This window comes from Nomascus leucogenys, chromosome 8 (assembly GCF_006542625.1).
Source record: "Nomascus leucogenys isolate Asia chromosome 8, Asia_NLE_v1, whole genome shotgun sequence".
In the NCBI taxonomy this organism is placed as follows: Eukaryota; Metazoa; Chordata; class Mammalia; order Primates; family Hylobatidae; genus Nomascus; species Nomascus leucogenys.
In genome coordinates, this window is record NC_044388.1 from 92,279,401 (window position 1) to 92,303,983 (window position 24,583).

Genomic DNA, 24,583 nt, shown 5'->3' on the forward strand with positions numbered 1-24,583 from the left:
CCTGCTCTGTAATCAAGTGACCTGTCCATCACCAGTAGAATGTTTGGGGAAGCTGTCACACATCACCTTTGGTTGCATTCAGGAAAAAACAAGAGTTCTTTGTAGATCTTTTCCTCTCTCCCTTCTTTAATGCTATCCAGGTGTGGAGTTTCCTCCAAACTGTTAAATGTCTTCCCTTCGAATCTCAGTCTGACACAAATTACCAGTTAAATCTCAGGACTGCTGTTACCTTATCCTGGGATTTGAAGCTCTGGATCTTTTATAATTTCCACATTGTCCCTCCATTCTTTCCCTTCTATTTTGTTTTATTGCACCAAGAAAGTAGAAAATCATTTCAATTGGTGGTAAAAGATGATTAAAACAAAATAGCAAAGGCCTTGGCTGCAAACTGTTAGTTTTATTAAATTGGCTACTGTGTTTTAAATTAGTACCAGGGCAAATCTTTGGACAATTATATCAAAGACTGCTGGAATTAATCAGTCACATGTACACAATTGCTCCTTTCAGAGCCTTATACAGAGTAAGGATGGCGTTGCCAGTAGGAAAAGAATGAGTTTTGCATTACCTGTGTGAGAGGGATGGACCCTAGCCCCATTGAGAAGGAATCCAAATCCCCAATGGAGTCTCAGATCTCTGTCATGTCATTTTTCATTTATTTAATCCAGACAATGGGTTGGAGCTCACAGTGACCACCAGGAGAAATAAGAAAATGGATGTTACAAGGCAAAAGGCCATTTTCCCAAAGATTTTTTTCTTGGCACTGAGTCCTCAGCATGACAGCTTTGCTTTAAAAAGGGGGCACCTGAAGTGGAAAGGCTGCAGTCTACTGAGTAGCTGGGTCCAGAAAGAGGGAAGATGGGTGTGGTGGGATCCCAGGCTATACAAAGACTGGATGCAGATTCAGTATTTCAACTACCGTTAGCGCATCTAAGTTCTGACTTCTACAGCTGGAGATAGGCTGGAGGCTTGGAGAATTATTGCATTCAGTTCCTTGCGTTTACAACAGTGATTCTCCGTCACTTGATGGTTCAAGCTCCAACATCTCACCTCAGAGCCTCCTGCCATCTACTGCACACTCCACCCAACCATTTTAGCAAAACATTTCCACTTCCTTTGGTTTACTCTGAATTTCAGTCTAAATGAACTGTTCTTAATCTAGAAAAAGTTTACCTCTGTCTTCTTTTATGCTCTTTCTACTGCTCAGAGCACTATACTTATCATTCACGTTTTTTGATATGTGTGCTTTCTCAAACTATTCATTCAACAGATATTGCTGAGAACTTATTCTGTGCTAGGCACTGCACCAGGCACAGAGATACAGCAAGGAAGGGCTAACGTTCTCTGTCCTTGAAGCACTTAACATACACCAAGGTAGTCAGGCATTCAACATGTGATTGCAAAATGTGTGTTCACTTTTTTAATAAAGTATGGGACACTAAGAACACCTGTGGAAGGAAACCGACATAACCCAGCTACCAAAAAGAAGCCTCCCTAAGCCTTTTTCATTCTTTAAACCACTATTTGGTCTTCCTCTGCTAGCACTCTCCAAACTCTACATTGTGTTACAATCACACCCTACTTGGTTTATCCTCTCTTTTGCCCTTGGAACTGTTTGAAACCAATGTCAGTATCTTCTTCATCTTTGGGTCTTCCATTTTGACTGAACTTCATACATTTTTTAAAAAATTGAACAATAAAGGTGATGTCCAGAGAAAAATAGCTGATTGGGTCACAATCACAACAAAAACTAATAAAACAGTAGCCATTTTTTTCTGATACTTGGTCCACAGTCAGTATGTTAAACTATCTTTCAAAATATTTCTTCCCAAGGGCATACAATACTTTCTGTCTCAGATCCTTACCAACCACCCCCGACCACCAATAAAAAGTGAGACCAAAGTACCTCTCAGTCAACAGAAATAAAAGGATTCGTTAAAAATTCAGAGTAATACTCAGACAAAATTGGAATTAAGGCATACATAGTCATCACTCAGTGGAAAAAACTGTGTGTATATAACTTTGATATGTGAATATTAAGAAATAAATTCTTTTGAGAATACTAATCGCAGCTCCAAGGCCATTCAGTAAAGAAGGACATTTTGTAAGTTTTAGTTCTTGTTAAATAAAGTAGAATATAAGAATATCTAGCATACTACCAAAATTTTCTAGGTACTCAATTTATTCCATCCTACAGGGAATATTTGGTCTCTTTGCCATCAGGTACTGCCTTTTCAACTTTCCTTCCAAACTCATTATCTATACTACTACCTAAATGGTCTTCCACCAAACAAGTATGATGATGTCATTTGCTGGAAAAGCCAGTCCTTTCCTCTTTCTCCTGATGACTTCTTCTGACTTTCTCCAGTCAAGCCAGTGTACTTCCTTGGGAAATTTTCTCACACTCCCTCCCCATCATCCAGGGTAAGAAACCAACCCTCTGTGCTCCTACAGCCTCTACATTTTTTTTAGGCTGTTTTAAAGCCTCAATTTTAATGTTGTCTCTTCCCTGCCATCCAATGAACATCCTAAAAGCAGGACCATATTGTGTTCATCTTTGCATCCCAGAAACCAGTGAAGGCTATTTGGATGGATAAGTGTAAGCATATCTAAAACAATACAAATATATTTATTCAGAAATTTTAAAAAAATCAAAGCCATAAATACAATCAGCTAGCATTAAGCTACTATCTGGATTTACTTGTCAGTTGTTCTTCATGAACACTAAATATGAAGTGATATTACAAATTTGTGATCTTATATTTATACAAAATAATGTGTATATGTGTGTTTATACATAGAAAGATACTGAAAGGGCCAGGCATGGTGGCTCACTCCTGTAATCCCAGCACTTTGGGAGGCTGGGGTGGGCGGATCACAAGGTCAGGAGATCGAGACCATCCTGGCTAATACAGTGAAACCCCGTCTCTACTAAAAATACAAAAAATTAGCCAGGCATGGTGGTGGGCGCCTGCAGTCCCAGCTACTCAGGAAGCTGAGGCAGGAGAATGGCGTGAACCTGGGAGGCGGAGCTTGCAGCCAAGATTTCACCACTGCACTCCAGCCTGTGTGACAGAGCAAGACTCCATCTCAAAAAAAAAAAAAAAAAAAAAAAAAAAAAAAAAGACACTGAAAGGATCCTGACCAAAATGTTCCTGGTAGCTGTCTCAGGGTAATGGAATTTGAGATTAGTCTACTTTAATTCTTTCATATAGCCTTCTAATTTGCTATAATAAGCATGGATGATTTTTATTTTTGGGGGAAAAAAGCAATTGAGATTATATACTGTCACTTCCCAGTTTTTTTTAAAAGTCAGCTTCCATTCTAAAGATATGTTAGAGTTGAAACTATTGTTCTCTACCTTTCTACATTTAAAAAATATATTATGTAATATAATCTGAGTTTCACCTTCCTAAAATACTTTAGAACCATAAAGGGAAGCTTGTTTTGTCTTCAAATAGTTTTTGTGGTCTGTATTTTACTGGATATTACTATATGGCTCACTAGGGTGTGCTCATCCAAAAAGTCAGCTCAATGTCTTGGAAAGATAAAGGGTTCTAGAGTCAAACAGCATGGTTTAAATCTTGCTTTATAATTATTACATCTCTGACATTGAGCAGATGACTGAACTACACTAAATCTCAACTGAAAAATTAAAATAATTTCTGCCTTTCAGGTTTATATTAGAAATAGTATGGAAAATTTGGTAGAGTAACTAAACTAAAAACATTTCCAATATAAGCATCCATTGGATATTCTAGATAAAATATTACAGATATAACTAGCATCCTTTAAAATGCATGACTGAGATCAGAAAAACAGAAAAGGATATTTCCAGGGGCAAGACATGCAAGAAATAAAATAGAACTGGGAACTAAACAGGTAAACCCTGGATCTAAATTTGTTGTTGGTATAGTTTGGATAAGGGAGAGCCATCAGTTTTGGCAATTGAGTGGCTTGAATATTCTTGTTCACCCCAGGAGAGGAGATGTGGCTTTGCAACTCTGCAAGGTAGTGTATTGGGACTAAAGCTTTTAAAATAAGGATTTTAAATGAGATTTTCAGGACCCCTGAAACGACCCCTGAAAAGCTACATGTTTAGTGAAAGGGTGTACTAGGGAAAAAATATGTGTATGGATATGTCTAGCTACCTACCTTAATACCATGACAATCAACATGATTTGACTTAACTGTCATTAAGACTTACTATCTTTGCCTAGGATCTAAGTGGAAATTTATAACCATTGTCTTATACCTCACAAAGACTTGATGTTTGAATTTATACTGCTCAGTATGGTGTGAAAATGCCTGAGCTGAAAAATTAAGTGGAAAAAAAAAAAAAAGATTCCAGGTTAGTGATGTTGCAGGGGTACCTAGAAATTAACGTAAAATTGCTCTGAGGGAGGACATGGACTTGACCCAGGGAGCACATGATTCCCACAGATTAAAACCCACTGAATCTGAAAATTAAAAACATGAAAAAAGTAAAAAAGGTATCAAAATAAGGGTCAGTAAACAACCTAAGGGCTTTTTACTAAATTTTGACTTTGGTGAGAAGTATACAAATTAGTATTTTAGAATAAACAGAATACAATAACAACAAAAAATAAATAAAATTAGAAAGTACAATTTTCAAAGTTAAGATGAACAAAGAAGAGACAAATAATGGAAATTTAAAAATTCGATAAATCCAAGTGAAGGGAAGAAAGGAGGAAAGGAATAAATAAGCAAGGAAAAAATGGAAACATAAGTCATTATACTAATCAGATTAAAGTCAACTGGATGAAGATAGAGATTCTCTAGTCAGATTTAACTCAAGAAAGTTTTGCTGAAAGGTTAAAGGTAAAGGTGGGGACAATATTTACCAGGTAAATGTTAACCAAACAAATTAATATTGTTTTCAGACTAAGGAAACATTTGGCAAATATGTTACTGTGATTTAAAAAAAAAAAAAGTCACCACATAATGATAAAAGGAAGATATTATGATTTAAAACTGAATTTACCAAATAATATGACCTGAAAATATATAAATCAATGACTTTTACCTAAAAAAAGATAAATGCATGACATTGTGATATTTTAACACATTTTTCTCAATAATTTATAGATTAAGCAAACTAAAATATAGTCATAATCTAGAAGATTTTGAACAACACAAAAAAATTTGAGCTGCTAAAAATTTATAGAACCCTGATACAGAACTAAATTATGAATATTTCCTTCTAGAATAGAAATGTAGACTATTTTTTAAAGTTTTTTTTTTTTACCATGTACTAGGCCACAAAACAAATTTAAACAAGTATCAAAGTATCAGTATCATATAGAACATAAGCTCTGTCCACAATGCAGCACATTAACAAATAAACAAATGAAAAAGGTAAAACTTTTCAATCAATGGAATTTCTAACAAATAAGCAAAAATCTTATATATTTGCCAACAGAATTCAGCAATGTATTAAAAACAACCACATACAATGTTAAAGAGGTGACTTTAACATTAGGTGGTCTATTAATGTAATTCACAGTATTTGTGAATTAAATAATTTTTAAAACAGGAATTTTTACTAGATGTAGTTTTTAAAACCCTGTAAAATCAGATTCCTTCATGATGAAAAAATTATAGTAAACTGGGAATAAGTAAAATGTAAAAAGTATCTTTTCGATCACAGGGTCATCTTCAGAATGCCCAATTTTGCCATTGGTCTCCTACCTAGCGCAGCTAGACGAAAAATAGAAACAAAAGACTGGGCACGGTGGCTCAAGCCTGTAATCCCAGCACTTTGGGAGGCCGAGGCAGGCAGATCATGAGGTCAGGAGATCGAGACCATCCTGGCTAGAGACAGTGAAATCCTGTCTCTATTAAAAATACAAAAAAATTAGCCGGGCATGGTGGTGGGCACCTGTAGTCCCAGCTACTCAGGAGGCTGAGGCAGGAGAATGGTGTGAACCCTGGAGGCGGAACTTGCAGTGAGCCGAGATCGCACCACTGCACTCCAGCCTGGGCGACAGAGTGAGACTCTGTCTCAAAAAACAAAAAAAGTCTGAGGATTAAAAAGGAAACAACAAAACTATCATTATTCTTCATCTACTAGAAAAATATAGAAAAATTACTAAGAATCAACAATTACTAGGACGAATAAAGCAGTCTATGAGGACTTCTAAATATAATATAAATTTATATAAAACTCAATTATTTTTATTATCCCCAAACTATTAGAATACAAATAAACCTACATATAATTATGTGGATGTGTGTGTGTGTGTGTGTGTAAATAGCTAGATAAAAAGCTACTATTTACTATAGCACTGACACCTATAAAATGCTTAGAGTAAGGCATACATTGCTAATAAAAATATTGTCACAATTTTTATGAAGAAAGCTTTAAAACTTTACTGAAACTATAAAAGAAGACCTAAATAAATAAAAAGATAAACTGTGTGCATAAATGGGGGAAGACACAGTATCATAAAAATGCCCTTTCTCCTCAAATACACTGATACATTCAATGAAATTGGAATCAAAATCCCAACAGGCATTTGTAAGGATGAAGCTTCACAGGGAAGTTCACATGGAAGAGCAAGGGGCTCTTTTGAAAACGAAAACTATAGAATGAACTTATAATGTAAATCAAGACTTTTGTGTTGCTATGGAAATCACTATAGACTGCTACCGATAAAACAGTAGATAAAAAATAGACCAATGAGGCCGAGTGGCATGGCTCATGCCTGTAATCCCAGCACTTTGAGAGGCCAAGGCAGGCAGATCACCTGAGGTCGGGAGTTTGAGACCAGCCTGACCAACATGGAGAAACCCTGTCTCTACTGAAAATACAAAATTAACCAGGCGTGGTGGCACATTCCTGTAATCCCAGCTACTGGGGAGGCTGAGGCAGGAGAATCGCTTGAACCCGGGAGGTGGAGGTTGAGGTGAGCTGAGATCGCACCATTGCACTCCAGCCTGGGCAACAAGAGCAAAAATAGACCAATGAAACAAGATAACCCAGAAAAAAAAATTATGAAAGTACTGAAATGATATATGGCAAAGGCAGTATTAAAATTCAGTAGTGAAAGGATTAACTGTTACCGTAAAGAGATTAACTAGTGCTGGACAAATAATTTTAATACATATTTAGGGGGAAAACAATCCTTATTTCACATCATTTAAAAAACTATACTGTGAGCCAGGCATGGTGCCTTACGCCTGTAATCCCAATACTTTGGGAGGCCAAGGCAGGTGGATCACCTGAGGTCAGGGGTTCGAAACCAGCCTGGCCAACATGGTAAAACCCCGTCTCTACTAAAAATACAAAATTCGCCAGGCATGGTGGCACATGCCTGTAATCTCAGCTACTTGGGAGGCTGAGGCAGGAGAATCGCTTGAACATGGGAGGCAGAGGTTGCAGTGAGCCAAGATCGCGCCACTGCACTCCAGCCTGGACAATAATAATGAAACTCCATCTAAAATAATAATAATAATAAAAACCTATATTGTAGGTGCTTGAAACCATATAGGTAACAAAACCTTAAAATTATTGAAAGGAAATAAAAGAGACTATTTTATGATCTTAGATTAAAGGAATGTTGATTCAACAACATATGAAAAACACAAATCATGAAGGATACAAAATTCTCTTATCAACAAAGCAGCATAAACATAATGAAAAATTAGGAGTCATATACTATGAAATGGTATTTACAATGGCTTTAATTATAAAGAATTAATATCCAGTATATGTAAATATACTTATATATTAATATAGAAAAACAGAACTTAATTTAAAATAGGCAAAAAGATGAACAAACAATATGCATGACTGGAAACCCACTTGATCCACAAACATGTGAAAAGATACTCAGGCTTGTTAGTAATCAGGGAAAGGCAAAATAAAACAATAATTAAGTATCATTTAGTAACCATCAGATTGACAAAAAAAATTACATATTTGACAGAATCAAGTGCTGGCAAGGACCAGCACTTTGGGAATGGCAAGCCTTTGGGTAGATGTGTTAATTGATACAATCATTTTGGTAAATACTTTGGCAGTATTTAATAGTTGAAGATGCAATTACCTTAACCTAATGATACCATTTTAGCCTTTTTTTTTCCCTCAGAAAACTCTTGCTATGTGCACAGAGGAAAAGAACACAAATATTTAAAGTAACATTGTAAATAATAAACACAGTGATTAAATAACAATAATAGCAATGATAAAACAACCAACCTAGGTATCTATCAAGAAAAGAATGGCCAAATAAAGTATGATATATTCATACAGTAAAATATTTATGTTAGTGAAAATAAATACACCAGATCTACTTGTAGCAATATGTGTGATCTCAAACAATACTAAGGAAAAAAGAAAAACAGCTAGCTACAAAATAAGTATAGTATTAAGACATCTATGAAATTTAAAATATATAAAACAATACATACATGCAAAAAGTGTAAAAATGTGCATGGGAAGGAAATGAGATACAGGAGGAGCATACAGGTGGGTTTAAACTTGATCAGTATTTATTCCTTTCACACCAAAAACAAAAGATATGAAGAAAATATGGCACAATGTTATAATTTGACAAAGCTGTATAGTAAGCCTATGAACATTTGTTATAGTATAGTCTGTACTTTTCTATATAAGTGAAGTATTTTCTAATTAAAACAATAATAATATCAAGTATAGTCCCTGGCACATCATCTCAGGCTGAAAAAGTGAATTGTTTCCTGCCCTTCCCATTCTTGGCTGGAGGGTTATATACAAAGTGCCCAGACATTACCCTCTAGTTCTTAGCTCAAGGCTAGACTGGAATACTTGGACTCTTCCTGAGCCAAAGGCATCCTAGGTGGTCCCATCTTATGTCTTCTAACTCAGACAATCTGGGTGGTAGGTCCAGACCTACACATGTTCTCAGTGCAGAATTTTAAATGCTGAAGCAGTTTCTAGCCTATGGAAAAGCTCAAGACATAAGGATACTACACAACACTCCTCATTAAATTAGACCCATGGATTGCAGAACTAATCATCACATCCTTCCCAGATTCTTCTTTCATAGATAAAAAAAATGGATGGACAGAAAGAGGAAATGGCTTGTCCATGGTCAATGAGTCAGCGGTAGTTTTTCATAGGGAAATACTATGAAATTAATATAGAAAAACAAAGATTTGGAAGTCATGAGACACAAATTCCAAATCTTTCAACTGGTCTTTGTATGTAAGCTCTTTGTGATCCAAAACAAAGTCTTTTGATTTCTATTCTGCTGTACTTTGAGAAAGCTTGGGGCTTCTGTCTTTGGAAAGCACTGCCTTGGAATGGAGTTAGACAGAACTGGTTCAAATCCCTATTCCATGACAAAAATATTGTGACTATCGGCAAGTAGCTTAATCTTCCTAAGTGTTAGTTTCCTCATCTCACAAGGAGGATAATTATTCAAGGGATTGTTCTTTTGGTTGAGACTATACATACAAAATATGATATGTAGTGCCTAGCATATAATAGGTAGGCAACACATAGAAACTCTGTGATTACTGTTTTTATTCCAGAGGATGGAGTTTTAAAGAAATATAACACAGTTTAGTTATAGAGACTATTTGAAGAGATAGACAATGATAAATGAATGCTATGATATAGAAACAATAGGATCAATACTGAGTATTTAAGGAGCTCAGAGAGAGTTTTCTAGAAGAAGCAAAATGTGATGTTTCCATAGGGTAATGAGGCTCTCTCTCCCCTTCCTCCTATATGACTTTTGTGTTTCTTATTTGACCTTCACAGTGGTATGGGACAAGAATCAAACATCCTAATTAAAAGACAGAAAAACAGACCCCCGCAAAATCACATGACTTGTCTACAGATTTCAGATAGGTTTTAATTGACCTATCATATTAACTACATACCAATACACTTTAATGTATGCATTTTAAATGCATATTTAAGCTTAAGTCATAAGGTGCTTACCCTCCTTATGTATATGTTAATATTTTAGATAATGATTTCACAACCTGTAATTACATGTTAGTGTAAGTTGTACTCTAAATTCAATATACACTTACCATAAGTATGACTTTCTGAGGCAGAATACTGAGATTATATCAACCAGAAATGCCAGCATTTTTGTTTCTAATTATCAGAAATACAACCCTATGGCACATATGCCATTTGTGATATGTGTTAAAGAATGATGGTTAAATGTAGAAAAAAGTGTTTTGTTTTGTTTTTAAAAAAAATGCATGAGGGCCAGGCACAGTGGCTCATGCCTGTAATCCCAACACTTTGGGAGACCGAGTGGGGAGGATCACTGGATCCCAGGTGTTCTAAACCAGCCTGGGCAACCCAATTAGACCCCATCTCTACAAAATATATTTTAAAAATTAGCCACTGTGGTGGTGCATGCCTGTAGTCTCAGCTACTCAGGAGGCTGAGGTGGGAGGATTGGTTGAGCCAGGGAGTTTGAGGCTACAGTGAGAGCTGTGACTTCTGCCTGGGTGACAGAGCAAGACTGCCTTAAAAAAAAATTGCGAAGATTCCACAGAACAACCCTTCAAAATAGAAAACTTCATCACATTTAAATATATTAGCTACAAACATAAAATATTCAGATGCAAACTTTATGATGTACTACTACTGACGGTTGAAGTTTAAAAAGAAAAAAACTTAAAATGGCATTCAAAATTTGATGACAGAAATCAGAAGTAGCCAAAATAATCACATCTCAGATGACCTGCTAAAATTTTAGTTCCAAAGAAAGAGTAAATTGGAAGTTTCAGCTTGGTAGTAAGTTCCTGTCGCTGCACTAAATGAAAAGATTTTGAGCTGGAGAGTGACTCTAGTTTTAAGAATATTCTGACGATGTTGGCAAGACTGGAAACGGGATATGCTCGAAGCAGGACATTAAGCCAGAGGCTGCTTCGGCCGTCAAGATTGACATATGGGCCTCAGGAGAGTTGAAGAAAGGATGACGTGGAAACTCCTGGGTGGGGGGAATTGAGAGGGCTTAGGGTCCATCTGAATGTAGGAGGCACAGGAGGGGAAGGAGTTCAAGTGATAGCATAAGGCTTTCCAGATGGTTTTAGGAGCAGCTGAAAGGAACAACTTGACAAAAATGTCCTACTTTTAGACCAACAATGAAATAGGTTCTAACCTCCAGCAAAGCCTTCAGAAGCCATTAGCTTATCCTTCTGAAAGAAATCTATTCTACCTAGGTTCTTGAGAAAAGAGCCCTCATTTAACATTAACTCTGACTTTAACTTGGGTAAAATATAGTTTTATCATAGGAATTTCTCCTTGGAAAACATAATCTTTTTAGTAACTGTTGTACCCATCCCACTGTCCCCACCTTTTAACTTAAGGGAGTGACTTGGGTTTTTATATTTCAATCTGAAAACTTGGGATAACAACACCTTCCTCAAAGAGCTGCTTAAGCTTCTGGAAAACAATGAAGTATGAACCACACACACACAGCTAGAAGAAGGAAGGTTATTAAGGTTTCTGTACTAATCAAATACGATGTTAGTGGATAAGAAGGAGGTCGGTGGGTAGAAGTTACTGGACACAGATTTCGCCCCAGGGTAACGAGAAACCTTCTAGGATCCAGAATTTTCAGAAGCTGAAATGGGTCACCTGGAAAGAGAGCAACCTGCCAGGCACTGGGGGTGTTCCAGCCAAGTGAAGTAGTAGAAAAGATACTTTTCATTGAAGCCATGGCACATGTGGTAGATGATGGCTCCATCTTCACGGGTTTGCCTCACCAAGGTTACATTACTTATTTGTCTCTCCATCTCTTCTAGTAAGGGGACCATAGCATAAATTCAGTGGACAAGAATGTTGATAATTAACCATTAATTGTAATGGATTAACATGTATTAAATGTTTGTCATAGGCTGGGCCCATATGTGCTTTATAAATGTTTTCACGCTTCATCTGCAGGTAAATGCTGTGAAGCCAGGTTTATGACTGATTTGAAACAGGCCCAGAAAGGTAAAATACCGGCCCATGACTTCTTGGCTAATAAGTGAGGCAGCCAGGACAGAAACACATGTTTTCTTGTCTCTATGTTGATGTTTATTGAAGAAAAGGAGGAGGAAGAGATGAGATGAGAGGACAAAGTGGAGAGAGGAGGAAAACATTCACAAATATTAGCCAACCACCTTAAATATCATCAGCAACAAATCACTCGTGACACATGCCAGAAGTGAAAAACGCAATGTAGAGAAGTACTTTTCATATCCACCCTTTTCCAGAGAACTACCCCCATCTGCTTAGACAATGACCGGATAGCCCCAGTGGACTGGGATGTAGTCTGAAGAAAATTTCTTATTTTATATCACAATGTGGCCATTTAAAAAATATAAAACATGCCTCCGCATTTTAGAAAAAAATGAATGCATAATACAATGCGTGTCATATTTATCATGTACCTTTGTATATCCCCTGGGATTGTTACTTTTTTCTCCACCCCACTCCAGTTTTAGAATTATCACCAGATGAAGTATATGCTCGTTAGTCTAGATGTGGATAAAGTAGCCAATAAGCTAAATGAAATCATAAACCCTATAATTCTATCAACAAATTAGGATTCGAGGTTTACAAAACAACCATCATTCATGCATAAAAATCTCTCAAGATATTTGTATGTCCACCTATTTCATCTTCATTGGCAGAGCACTAAATCTCCAGGGATTTTTGGTCTACCCACAATATTAGTAGTTCCAGTGCTGCTGAAACAAACTCCCTTTGGGGTAATACATCCAACATTCTCAGGAAAGTTGTGTTCTTTCCCAGAGTCTTTCAATGCTCATAAACTCCACTTCATTATTGTGTTGAGAGTCTGAAGACATTCTCTGTCCATCACCCCTGCACCTGTTATCTTGTTGGCCTTAACCAAACAGCCCAAGTCCTAACAGCAGCTGAAATAACAGATGGGCAGGAGAATTCGAGATTTTTTGACATCATCCTTTTGTTTATGAAATCCCCCCCAATGCTGGAATCTGATAGGAATTCTCTTCATTATCATTTTGTGTTTTTTCCCATGGTACTTTTTTATTATTAAAAAATTATTATTAAAAATAATTGATGCAGAGGTAGATGAAAGACAGGAATAACATCTTCATTTGAAAATGGTCAAAAAGGCAATAGGGAGGGGCATGTGGTCATGTGGAACTGACATAAACATATATTTGCCTTGGAGGATAATTGGCAGTAGCCGTGTTCATTTGGTGGTGTGTTTGTGAGGAAGTCTGAGCAGGTACTAGGAGGTCTTTAGGTCAGAGGAGACATGCAGTCTAGGCAAGTTGGAAATCTGGCAGGAAGCAGTCCTTGGAATTGGCGATTCCCAGGATGTGACCCGACTTTGCAAGGGGTGAGGTTATTAAAACAGACCTAAAATAGGGATAAGATAGGCAGAATATAGGATATCACTTAATAGCATATGATTGTAAGCAAGTTGCTTTACCTTCCTATGCCTCAGATTCACCATCTGTAAAATCAACATGTAAATACTAGCAGCCATGTAGGGATGTTTTGTTTCTCAAATAAGAAATTCATGAAAAGTGTTTAGCCTAAGGCCCTATATTCTATTAATGGATGCTGCTATTATTATTATTATTTTGTCGAGAGTGAAAGAAATAGGGAGAAGCAAGTGGCAGGGAGGCAGAGAGCCACTGTACACGCAGCATCAGAAAAGGGTTTGCTCACGTGTAATGGAGTTTCTGCTCAGGTCTTAAAATGAGGAAACGTGATCAGATAATGCCCTAAGAATCTGATGTGGTGCTTTCCCACCTCTGTGCTTTTGTTTATATTTATTTTTCCTGGATGGCTTCCTCACAAACATCTTCATTTTTAGTCATTTGCCATCTGATACTTTTCCAACAGGGTTGCTGTATAGGTTAAATTAAAGAAAAAAACAACACCTAGTAAGTACACAGCTATCAGTCAATTGATGCTAGTTATTACGGTACATTTTAGTGTAGTCCATTATACTTAGCTAACTGATGTAACCATGGTGAACAATAGAAAGTATTGGATAACTAAATGTGCATTTGATTTCAAAAACGAGCAAGACTGATAGAACGTACTCCAGGGGATCAATTTTCCATTCTCTCCTTGTCTGCCCAGTATTGTAATTGTATAATTATGTCTTCTTTGTATTTTCCAGGGATCTAAATCTTGGCAGTGTGTACCAGTATTGGGTCATAACTATTTCAGGAACTGAAGAGAGTGAGCCGTCACCTGCTGTCACATACATCCATGGAAGTGGGTACTGTGGCGATGGCATTATACAAAAGTAAGTAGATCTAATTAAAGAAAGAAGAGGAGGGATGCTGGTTAGGTCAAGAGATGGTTAGGGTGCTGAACAGAAGAGCTTATGACATATTCTTCAGTGCATGAGCTGTGAGCTACTAGTGGTCCCCAGCAGTCTCTGGATTGGTCTGCAAACAATTTGCTGAACTCAGAAGAAAAGCAATGACTCTTTTTTTGAACACATACATTTTGCAACTATGTAATACAGTATATGATTTAGACAGAACTACGTTTATGTACCTTCTACCATTTGCTCTTGCTCTCAGTTGCTTTATGTGTGCTACAAGGATTCCATTAGATTTTTCCCTCACAGTCACAGTGCACATTCAGTTAACAGGACACAGTTCATCTAGGTTAAAACACTTTTACGTTCTTTGCTGGTTACCATTCACGTTTTTGAAAACTGCATATTTATTTGTTATCTCTATTGTATCATATTATACAACAATTTACAAAATGGGTCAAAGGCTCATAAAAGCAGCGAAGTATTTTAACTCGCTACAATGTTTAAACCATAAATAATAAACAGTACGCTGGAGTGAATATTGAATGTGAATATGAGTACACTGAGGCAAATGAAGCATCATTTGTGGGTCCAATCAGTAAGTGTGGATTTTATCAGATTATCAATCCATTCATTTTCTTGTTCTCAGGACAAGATGCTATGCAACTGGCAAACAGGGGTGAGGAGCCACCAAGACTTTTGCATTGTTTAAAACTCAGTAAATAAACTTTTAAGTGCTTTTCCTCCAGAATAAGAAAAAAAGTTTTCTAGTACAAAACAGAGAGTTTTTTCTCTAGAGGTGGAGAAGAGACCAAAAATCATTCAAAATTAAATCTCTTATTGCTAAAATTATGTTCCTCATTGCTAAAGTGTTTATTTGCAAGTCACACTATTGCTAAGAGACTTTTTAAACTATTGACAGATTTAATGATAAACATTACATGTGGAGAAGGCAAAACAAGCTATTGGCAAAATTCCTTCATTAAATAGCACTGTTGGGTGTCACATAATATCTGTGCAATATGGAATTGCAATTACTATTTCTATAAGGGGAGGGGTGGTATGAAAAAAGAATTTGCTTCACAGTTGGATGAAACCACTGATGTGTAGAACATGAATCAACTCGTAGGAGTAGTACGTATATGAAAGAGACACACTAGATGACTCTTTCTTTCTGTTCATCACTGACACTAAGCTAGAGGGGAAGAACAATTTAATTTGTTTCTGATGATTCTGTGGCATGGAATGTAAACTGGAAACCTCTGCTTTAGGATGAAAGGACCAGCTAGGAATACAGCAAGGATGATGCAGTAATGCAAGTGAAAAGAGCTGGCATATAAATACTCATCCACATAGACATCAGTTATTTGCCAGCAGTGTTCTTTCTGAACATGACTTAACATTAAAGGCAATAGAAATATTGCAAACATGATCAGATGATTGGTAAATTTTATCTTTCAAACTTGCTGTGTAACAAGATAGTAATATGTACAAGATTCTGTTCCTCTTTGCTCCCCACTCCGCAACTAAAGTTTGCCAACTGTTAATGAAAAGGTACTAACTCGGCTGGGCGCAGTGGCTCAAGCCTGTTATCCTAGCACTTTGGGAGGCTGAGGTGGGCGGATCACGAGGTCAGGAGTTCGAGACCATCCTGGCCAACACAGTGAAACCCTGTCTCTACTAAAAATACAAAAAAAATAGCAGGGTGTGGGGGCGGGCGCCTGTAGTCCCAGCTACTAGGGAGGCTGAGGCAGGAGAATGGCGTGAACCTGGGAGGTAGAGCTTTCAGTGAGCTGAGATGGTGCCACTGCACTCCAGCCTGGGCGACAGAGCCAGACTCTGTCTCAAAAAAAAAAAAGAAAAGGTACTAACTCAAGTTTTTAAAATAAGAAATGGCATTAAAAAAATAATGGCACTGATAAGGCAAGTAATTATTTGCATAATCTCAAGTGGCTTTCTGAAGCAGGAACATGTATTTATGTTATATATATATTTTCGGATCATGTATTTATTTCTTAAATGTCCTACACCTAAAATTTAATATCTGAATTGTCAAAATGTTTAAGATTGAAGAGATTAGTGAAGGGTTTTTAAGTGTTGCATTATGTTGCAAATCAGCTGATTGTCAAGAATTTGACTCCTCAAGCTCAGAATAGAAAGCTCCTCACTTGTTTGAGCTATTTAACATACAATGTTGTGTGTATTTAAGATCCACATTCATATGTAGCAACAGAACAAGAAGATACAGTTTCCAATGCAGTATAATTTGGGAAAGGGAAACTTCTCACTGTTCTTTCCCACATTAATGCATCAAATTCTAGCTTTTGATATAGTTGCTGTCTGATGGAACATTGAACAACTAAGCAGAGGGCTCTCCATGGAGAAAGTACCCCATCATTTGTGGGTCCAAGATTGAACTTCATATCTAGACTATCTAGAAAACATTTGCAGTCATTGCTGATAACTCATAATTGTGATTTGGGAATTTCTAATTTAGCCCAATTTTTTTTTTTAAGTCACCAGATTTGGAGCCTCATCTACAGCTCATCTGAGCTCATGGTGGAAACAGATATAGATGAATTGGTTAAACACTGCAAATGATATCATTCTTGCTGATCTAAAACTATTAGTATCATAATTATTATTAATTTTAAATCGTATACTTAATTTAATACATTTCTTTTTTTAGTATTTTTACCTAGAATTAGTATCTTGCATGAACATCAAACACATGTTCAGTTACCTGTAGATATCAAATATTTGTGATATACTTTGTAAAAAACTAAATTTAGCTTATGGATGTTTCCCTAAGTAGGGGTAGGAGGGGGTGGGGGGGAAGGAAAACTTTGGGGAAAAGAAGGGATATCATCTTAGCTAGTAGGATTTTTCATGGAATGATGCAAGTTAATTTGCTCTGTCTGTAAAAGAATTTACGAAGAAATATGCATAGACTCAGCATCAGTGAGGCCCTTAATGGATGAGTGCTGTCTTAAATGATCCATAGCAGCAGGTTCTACATTTCATAGATCAGGTAAAGGTGAAAGCAATGGATGAACGTTTTGATAATGACAATAATATTTATACACACTTCTTGAGTCTCTACTGTGCTTGAAGCACTGTGCTACATTATTATCTCCTTGAGTTCTCCCACCCAACAGCCATGTGAGAAAGGTCTTATTATAATACTTTACAGATAAACAATGAATGCACAAAGAGATCACAGAGGTTTTCTCAAGCTTCCACATCTGGTAAGATGTAGAACCAATACATGAGCAGAGGGCCCAGATTCTCATCTGGATTCCCCATTGCATTGTTGTGTGATGTGACAACTCTGCAAAACTAACAAGTAAAGGAGTGGCTGCATGCTGTCTGTTATATCCTAGGCACTGTGCCAGAAACTGGGGTGCTAGGATGATGAAGACTCTGTCACTTCCTTTGGCAAATTACAGCCTCTTATAAGGGGCTCTCAAGTAACAGGCAAAGGCAGTCAGTTTGACAAGTGCTGTGATAGATGGAGCAAGATGTCTATGGACACAGAGAAAGACGGCCACCCGCTCAAGCCCCAGAGGTCAAATAAGGTTTCGCAGAACCTCTTTATCTAATGATAGATCTGTCATGCCTAGAAGATATTTGTAGTGACCCGAATGTTTTGTTTAGACCAGTAGAACACTGTTTGAGTGGTGATGGAAGGGAGGTTGAAAGTAAGCTTTGTGGCTTGGGGAACCAGCCCAGGTATTTTTTTTTTTTTTTAGTCTTTTTCCAAAACAACCCATGCATTAGCTTAGAAGCACAAGGTCATCAGCAATTTCCAGCAAGCAAGATCCACTGCCAGACAATGCTGAGACCAGCTAGAAATACAAACTTCTTCTTTGCTCATAGGTGTGCAGACAGGAGAGGACTTGGGTGGCTCCTTGCAGATCAATTCAATGCCCTAGCCATCTTAAGGATTGATTGCAAGGCATTATCCTGCTACTCTGACACCTCTTAAAAGCAACAAACATTGCCCAGTGTTAATTGCCTGGGTGAAAGGAAAAGTCTAAGGCCTCTTCCATGCTGTGACAGGTCCCAGCTGGTCTCTGGGGAGGGAGGGACAGCTGTCACACACTCTGCAGAGACCTCCCAAGGCAGAGTGGGAATGGGTACTGTGATTCCTTGAGCATCTTCTATGTGTCACCCACTGTGCCGACCACTTTAAGCTACTCAGAGGCGTAGGACTAATTATCTCCATTTTAGCACGTGAGAAAACTGAAGTTCAGCATCCACAGGAGCACTGTTAAATGGATATTTCCGCAATGATGGAAATGTGTTCTATGCTGTCCATTACAGTGGCCACTAGCTACATGTGGTTCCTGAATACTTGAAATGCGGCTACTATGACTGAGGATTGGAATTTTAATTATAATTCATTTCAATTAGTTTAAATTTAAATCATCACAGAAATATCAGATCAAGAGGTCAAGTGACTTAGTCAAGATTATACAGTTAGTTTGAGATGTGGGGTTCTAAACCCAAGTGTTTTGTTTTTTAAAGGATGACGGTTTTCCAGAAAGCAATAACCCATCCAGACGTTCAGGTTTTGCTCCTCCTTCTCATCACCTAAGCCCAATTCAAAGATCATTGCTCATTTTCTGCCCATCCCAACCTTTGCAAAATCATCCTTAGGTAGTGGAAATAATTCCAACAAAAACAAAGGGGGCATTAGTATTTCATAACAGTGTAGCCTCACAGCCCTTGGAGTTCTTGACACCAAGAAATGACACACCTGATGGAGAAAGCAAAACTTTCCAATGGAAGGATGACTAAACTTGAATGCATGAATGAAAAAAAAAATGTTACCTTTAAGTATATTGGGGGAATAAGAAGGATATCAAGGCAGGGAGTGGTGAAGGAACAGAATCTCTACATTTTCCTTCAAATATGCTTTTTTTTAAGATCAGAGACAAGGAAATATCCGTGAGACTTCCTAGACACTGTGGGAACAAGACCATTTATTTGTTCATTAGTTCTTCCATGTCTTACTCCCATCTGACTTGTTAACTGACTTGAGATCTCAGAGAATGAGTTGGAATCAGGAATTCTACTTTGTCATCAGAAACACAAAGCAAGGCAAATGTGAAAGTATCTTATAAACCCATACCTTTTAGAAAGCTCATTTTGAAGACGAGGAAACAGAGACTCAGACAGAGAAAGGGATTTGTGCAAGGTCTCACTGAAGGTTCATGGCCCAGGGAGGGACTTTTCCATGTCCAGCCATGGTTTTAAGACTAAATTGGCAAATTTCTCTTCCATATCTGCTCTGCAGAGACCAAGGTGAACAATGCGACGACATGAATAAGATCAATGGTGATGGCTGCTCCCTTTTCTGCCGACAAGAAGTTTCCTTCAATTGTATTGGTACGTCTTTTTCATTTCTTGTGGCCTTCATGAAGAAATGAACGGTGCAGAATGGTTGGTCAATTATAATGCCAACAATAGTTATGACTAAATGATGATTCACTCCTTTGTATTACACCTGTTTATTGAGTGCCTCCTACGTGCCAGGCACTGTTTTCAATATCAGGAAATACAGCAGTGAAAAAACAAACAAACAAAGCAATCCCTCAAGAGCTTAAGCTCTCATAGATGATGCCAATGACGGGTAACTTCTTTTGATCAAACTTTACCTTACAAACATCCCTGCTTTTCTTCACACTAACTGTCCAGGATGGGTATTACTGGAGATGTTTTAAGGCTTTTATTCCTTCTTCAGAGATAAGAAAAAATCAAACGCCAGAAAAATTTCAAAAGTTGTCCAGAGTTATACAGGTCAAAAGTGATTAAAGACAGAATCAGGACTTGAACCTGATTTTGTCTGATTCTCAAGCACGTGCTCAACTCATTTTGCTTTGCAACCTCCAGCCGTGATCCAGGAACCACCAGGGTCCCCTCTGCAGACTCAGATCCTTGGGCAGTCTCTCTGATCTGAGGAAGGAGGAATAGCAGACCAGCCTGTGTTTAGAAAGCAAATGTCCTTTTCCCACCTTCACCGAGTCATTTGGGAAATTTGTTTTCCTCTGCCTTCTCTTGGAGTCTGGCTGATCTTGTTGTTTCAGCCCCACTTGGGAGGCCCTGGTCAGCCCCGGGCTGGTAAACAGACAGGGGTTGGGGGGGCAGGGGTGGAATTTTGAGCTGGCCCAGATGAGATCATACTTCCTTTAAGATGCAAATCGATACCTGAAGATCAAAGGTCCCCCAGCTAATCCCCTGGGCTGGAGGTGAAAACTAATCACAATTCATTTGCAAGTACAAAAGACAGAGGTGCTCTATCTGAAGAGAGAAGGGGCAGTTACAAGGGGATGAAAACCTTCGTGGGAAGATTTCTCACTGACAGGCAATTTTCTAGGACTAAAGAGGAAAAGATAGCATTGCATCCTCACATCTGCAGTGCATTACAGGGATGCATTTAGACATTCTTTCTCCCAGTAGATTGTGAGCTCTGTGACGGTGAAGACCATATACCACATGTCTCTTATTCAATTCTCAGCACACATTTGTTGAGCACCTACTGTCTTCTTGGCACCCAGTAGGGGTTGAGCAACACAATAGAAGTGCTCTGTAAATATTTATGGTTGGAAGATAGTAAGATGCCCCAGGAGGAAAGATGTGGGAGTTTCTAGGCAGGGCCTTGGGTTTCAAATTGCCAAAAAATTTTCTCTCCTCTGTTGATTTGAATATGGTCCGGTCCGTAGTAAAAGCTTGATATTAGCCTAGTGGTGTGGTGGAAAGAACTTTGGATTAAAATTAGGAAAACCAGGTTCTAATACCAGCTGTGCTGAGAACTTACATAAAGCTGGCCAAGTGGCTTCCCTAGTCTTGGCCTCAGTTTACCTACTGTAAATCTTTAAATGATTGGGTTAAGTCATCTTAACTCTTAACTTAAGAGCCTTACCTGCACTTCTGTTGTGTGATTTTTTGAGGTGGGTGACTGAATTCCTTCTAATTGTGAACTCTACCTGAGCCAAACTTACCTTTGTCGTCATCCTTATGGCAACCAACACTAGTCCCAGACCATGCTGAAGATATCTGCTTATTTTACTTGCGCTAATGTGGCATGTAACTTATGTGCTTCTGGAAAGAAAGTAGGGTGGGGTGAAGGTAGGATATGGTACCCTGAAAGAGATGCTTGAGGCTTGACATTCATCTGCTGTGTTGATTTAGAGCTATGCAATGATCAGAAAAAATAAGGACATCTCTAATAGGTAGAAGCTCCTCATCCATGGAAGGGGTCTGCAAACTATGGTCCATAGGCCATAGCCAGCCTGCTCCCTGGAATTGTAAATAAAGATTTATTGGAACAAAGGCACACTCATTTGCATATTTACTATGGCTGCTTTCATGCTACAGTGAAAGATTTGAGTGATGACAGCAGGGATTCTATGACCCAAAGAAACTAAAATATTTATTATTTTATAAATAAGATGTATTTACCTTATTTATAAAATAACAAATTTATAAAATTTATATATTATTTATAAAAAATAGGTAAAATACATATGGTATTTTACCTATGAAGTTTATCAACCCTTGTTCCATGGATTTGGGATATTTTATATGCTTGTTTACTGGAGCCAGGTGCAGAGAGTAGGTGAAAATTATAATGTGGTTCACCATTTCTTATTAACAAAAAACTGCATTTTAAATATACAGTGTAGCTGGGAGTGGTGGCGGGCACCCATAATCCCAGCTACTCTGGAGGCTGAGGCAGGAGAATCACTTGAACCCAGGAGATGGAGGTTTCAGTGAGCCGAGATAGTGCCATTGCATTCCCGCCTGGGTGACAGAGCGAGATCCTGTCTCAAAATAAAATAAAAATGATGAGGGAGTTTCCAAGAGGATGAGACCGAGATCCTCCTAGATTCATTTTGTAGACTGTTATTCTCTACCAGATTCTGTGTTCTGCTGCTGATGGTGATATTTGCTGAATACTTCTTATATACCAAGCACATTTATAAACTCTTATTCTCGCAACAACTCTTTTACTGAACTGCTCTTTCAAAAGAGGAAGTTGAGGTATGGGGTGATGATCTAAGGATACACAGTTAAGTGGTGGAGCTGGAATTTAAACCCAGAGAGCCTGACTCCGGAGCTCACTATGGTAAGCCACCTGCAAAAAAAAAAAAAAGATAGCTCTTGGTCTTGCAGGCTTTCAGGGTGAATGAAAAAAAATATTGCAAAACAAGTCATGTCACAAATTAATGGAATGGAATACAAAACCATCAGTGGTGTGGACAGTGTCCAGGGAAGGCTCTCTGTTACCCCTGTATGTTGAGTGGAGTTTGTGTTGCAGGAAAGCCTTCAGCTATGCCCTTCACTGGCCACTTAAAATCTCATTATAGATACTCACAGAGATACAGGCATTCCAGAGATCTCAGCTCCCAGGGACTACATTCCAAGGACAAATCGTGTAGCCGAAGTCTAGAAACCTATCTTCCTCTGAAAGGAACAGCTGAAAAATAGACAGTGAATCTTTACTCCCAGCAGACCAATCTTTAATGAGTCAGAGAAGAGAGACAAGTGTGGGAGGCTGTGCTGAGGTTGACATTGTTCCCATGATTGCATTTGTTAAGACAGTGGTCAAGATAGCAGCCAGGAGATCAGGCATACCATGACTTAGAGGTGTAACTTTGGCTAAGCCTCAGTGTTCTCATGTAGAAAATGGTAAAAGCCCTAGAACCCAACAGTGGAAGATATTTACCAATATTTTTGGATGCTTTCTATCAGAATTTCCTTCCTAGACTTAGGAGATAATTATTCTAATAAGGAAGAGCCCAACGCTTAGTATAGAAGTTGATTATCCAAGCTTCTCCTTCTCCCCGTCTTCCGGGTAGCTTGAGTGTGGGTATATACAACCTAGGCTTTCCCTCTGCCCTCCAGTCAGACACACCAACCCAGGACTTTGAATTGGAAGCTAGTAGTGATTAGACTTAGAGATACTGTAGACACCATTTTGCTGAGGATGGTGGGAGTAGCCACATCCATACCAACCTCCTAAGTACCAGGGAAGGCATCTAGTATCAAAGCTGAGATAGCTATGCACAGCACCAGCTCTGGATCCCCTCACTAAACTAGTTCTGGGACCTAATCTTGGGCTTGGAATTGAGCTTCAGAGCGTGCAAGCCTGGCTCTCCAGAGAGTGTTCCATACGTATCCAATATTCTTTGAGCAAATTTTGCTTGTTTGTTTTGCTTAAGTTATCCAAAGTTGGTTTTTGTTGACTGTCACTCAGAATCTTGATTGAAAATTATTGCCATAAGATAATGTGAGATTTAACCCCATTTCTAGAAAGTTGGATGTGCCTGATGCACATTAGCTATTACTTTTCTCTATGTGTGTTTGTGTGGAATGTTGGGGGCACAGGATACCAGCAACAACCACCATTTATGGATACCCACTAGGTGGTAGGTTCTTCATATGCATCTTTGTTTTCTGTGAACTACGGGTGGTCTCTTGTTTCCATATGTGAGATCCAAGGTCTCTTATGACATCTTAACTTGCACCAGGTCACAGAGCACACAGAGGTGTGATCCTGTCTCCAGTCTGAGTAGAGAATCCGGCTCTTTCTACTCTGCCACTCTGCCTCTCCATTTGAATGACTTTCTTCCTTCCACCATTCTTTGTTCTTCTTTTCTCTTCACCTCTTCCTCTTCCCCCTTTTTCCTCTCCTCCTCCTCTTCTTCCTTCACTCCTTCTTCTGCCTCTTATTCTTCTCCTTTTTCCCCTTCTCTTCCTCCACCTCTTCTACCTTCTTCTCCTTCTCCTGCTTCCATTTAGGAGGGCTGATGTTTTTTTTCTCTGGCTTAGTAACACCAGCGTTAGGGTGGGTGACAGATTTATGGTGACATTCCCATTCACTTTTCAGAAGCCCACACATCCGGAAATATTCCCAAGGTGCCAATGTGTTATTATGCAACACCCTGGGGACTTCCCATTCTCAATTTCCCACCCCTGGTGCCCTCATCCCCCAGCACATAATAAGTTGCTTGTTAAAATGAACACCACCCACATGACCTCTCAGGCAAGGCAGGCTTCATCCCCTTGCAAAGTGGAAGTTATCTTGTCTTTTTTTCCCCTCTTTTAAAAATATAACATACACCAGGCCTGAGGTTTCAGTGAAAAAATGTGGTATCAGTAAAATGATAAACTCTCCCCAACAGGCACTGGCTGCAGGCATTGTTCACAGCATTGGGAATTCTGTCTCTAAAGCACTGAGTCATAAACTACAGTCAGGCTGCTGATAAAAACTGAAG

The 24,583-nt window shown here is 38.3% G+C and overlaps 1 protein-coding gene across 1 annotated transcript in view; it reads left to right on the top strand.

Annotated features, from left to right (window-relative positions):
- PAPPA (pappalysin 1) overlaps positions 1 to 24,583 on the top strand; it is a 247,286-nt gene that overhangs the window by 97,903 nt on the left and 124,800 nt on the right. The window contains exons 8-9 of the mRNA XM_003264052.4: positions 14,148 to 14,276; positions 19,600 to 19,691. Coding sequence (XP_003264100.2) covers positions 14,148 to 14,276; positions 19,600 to 19,691 — 221 coding nt within the window. The remainder of the gene's footprint in view (positions 1 to 14,147; positions 14,277 to 19,599; positions 19,692 to 24,583) is intronic.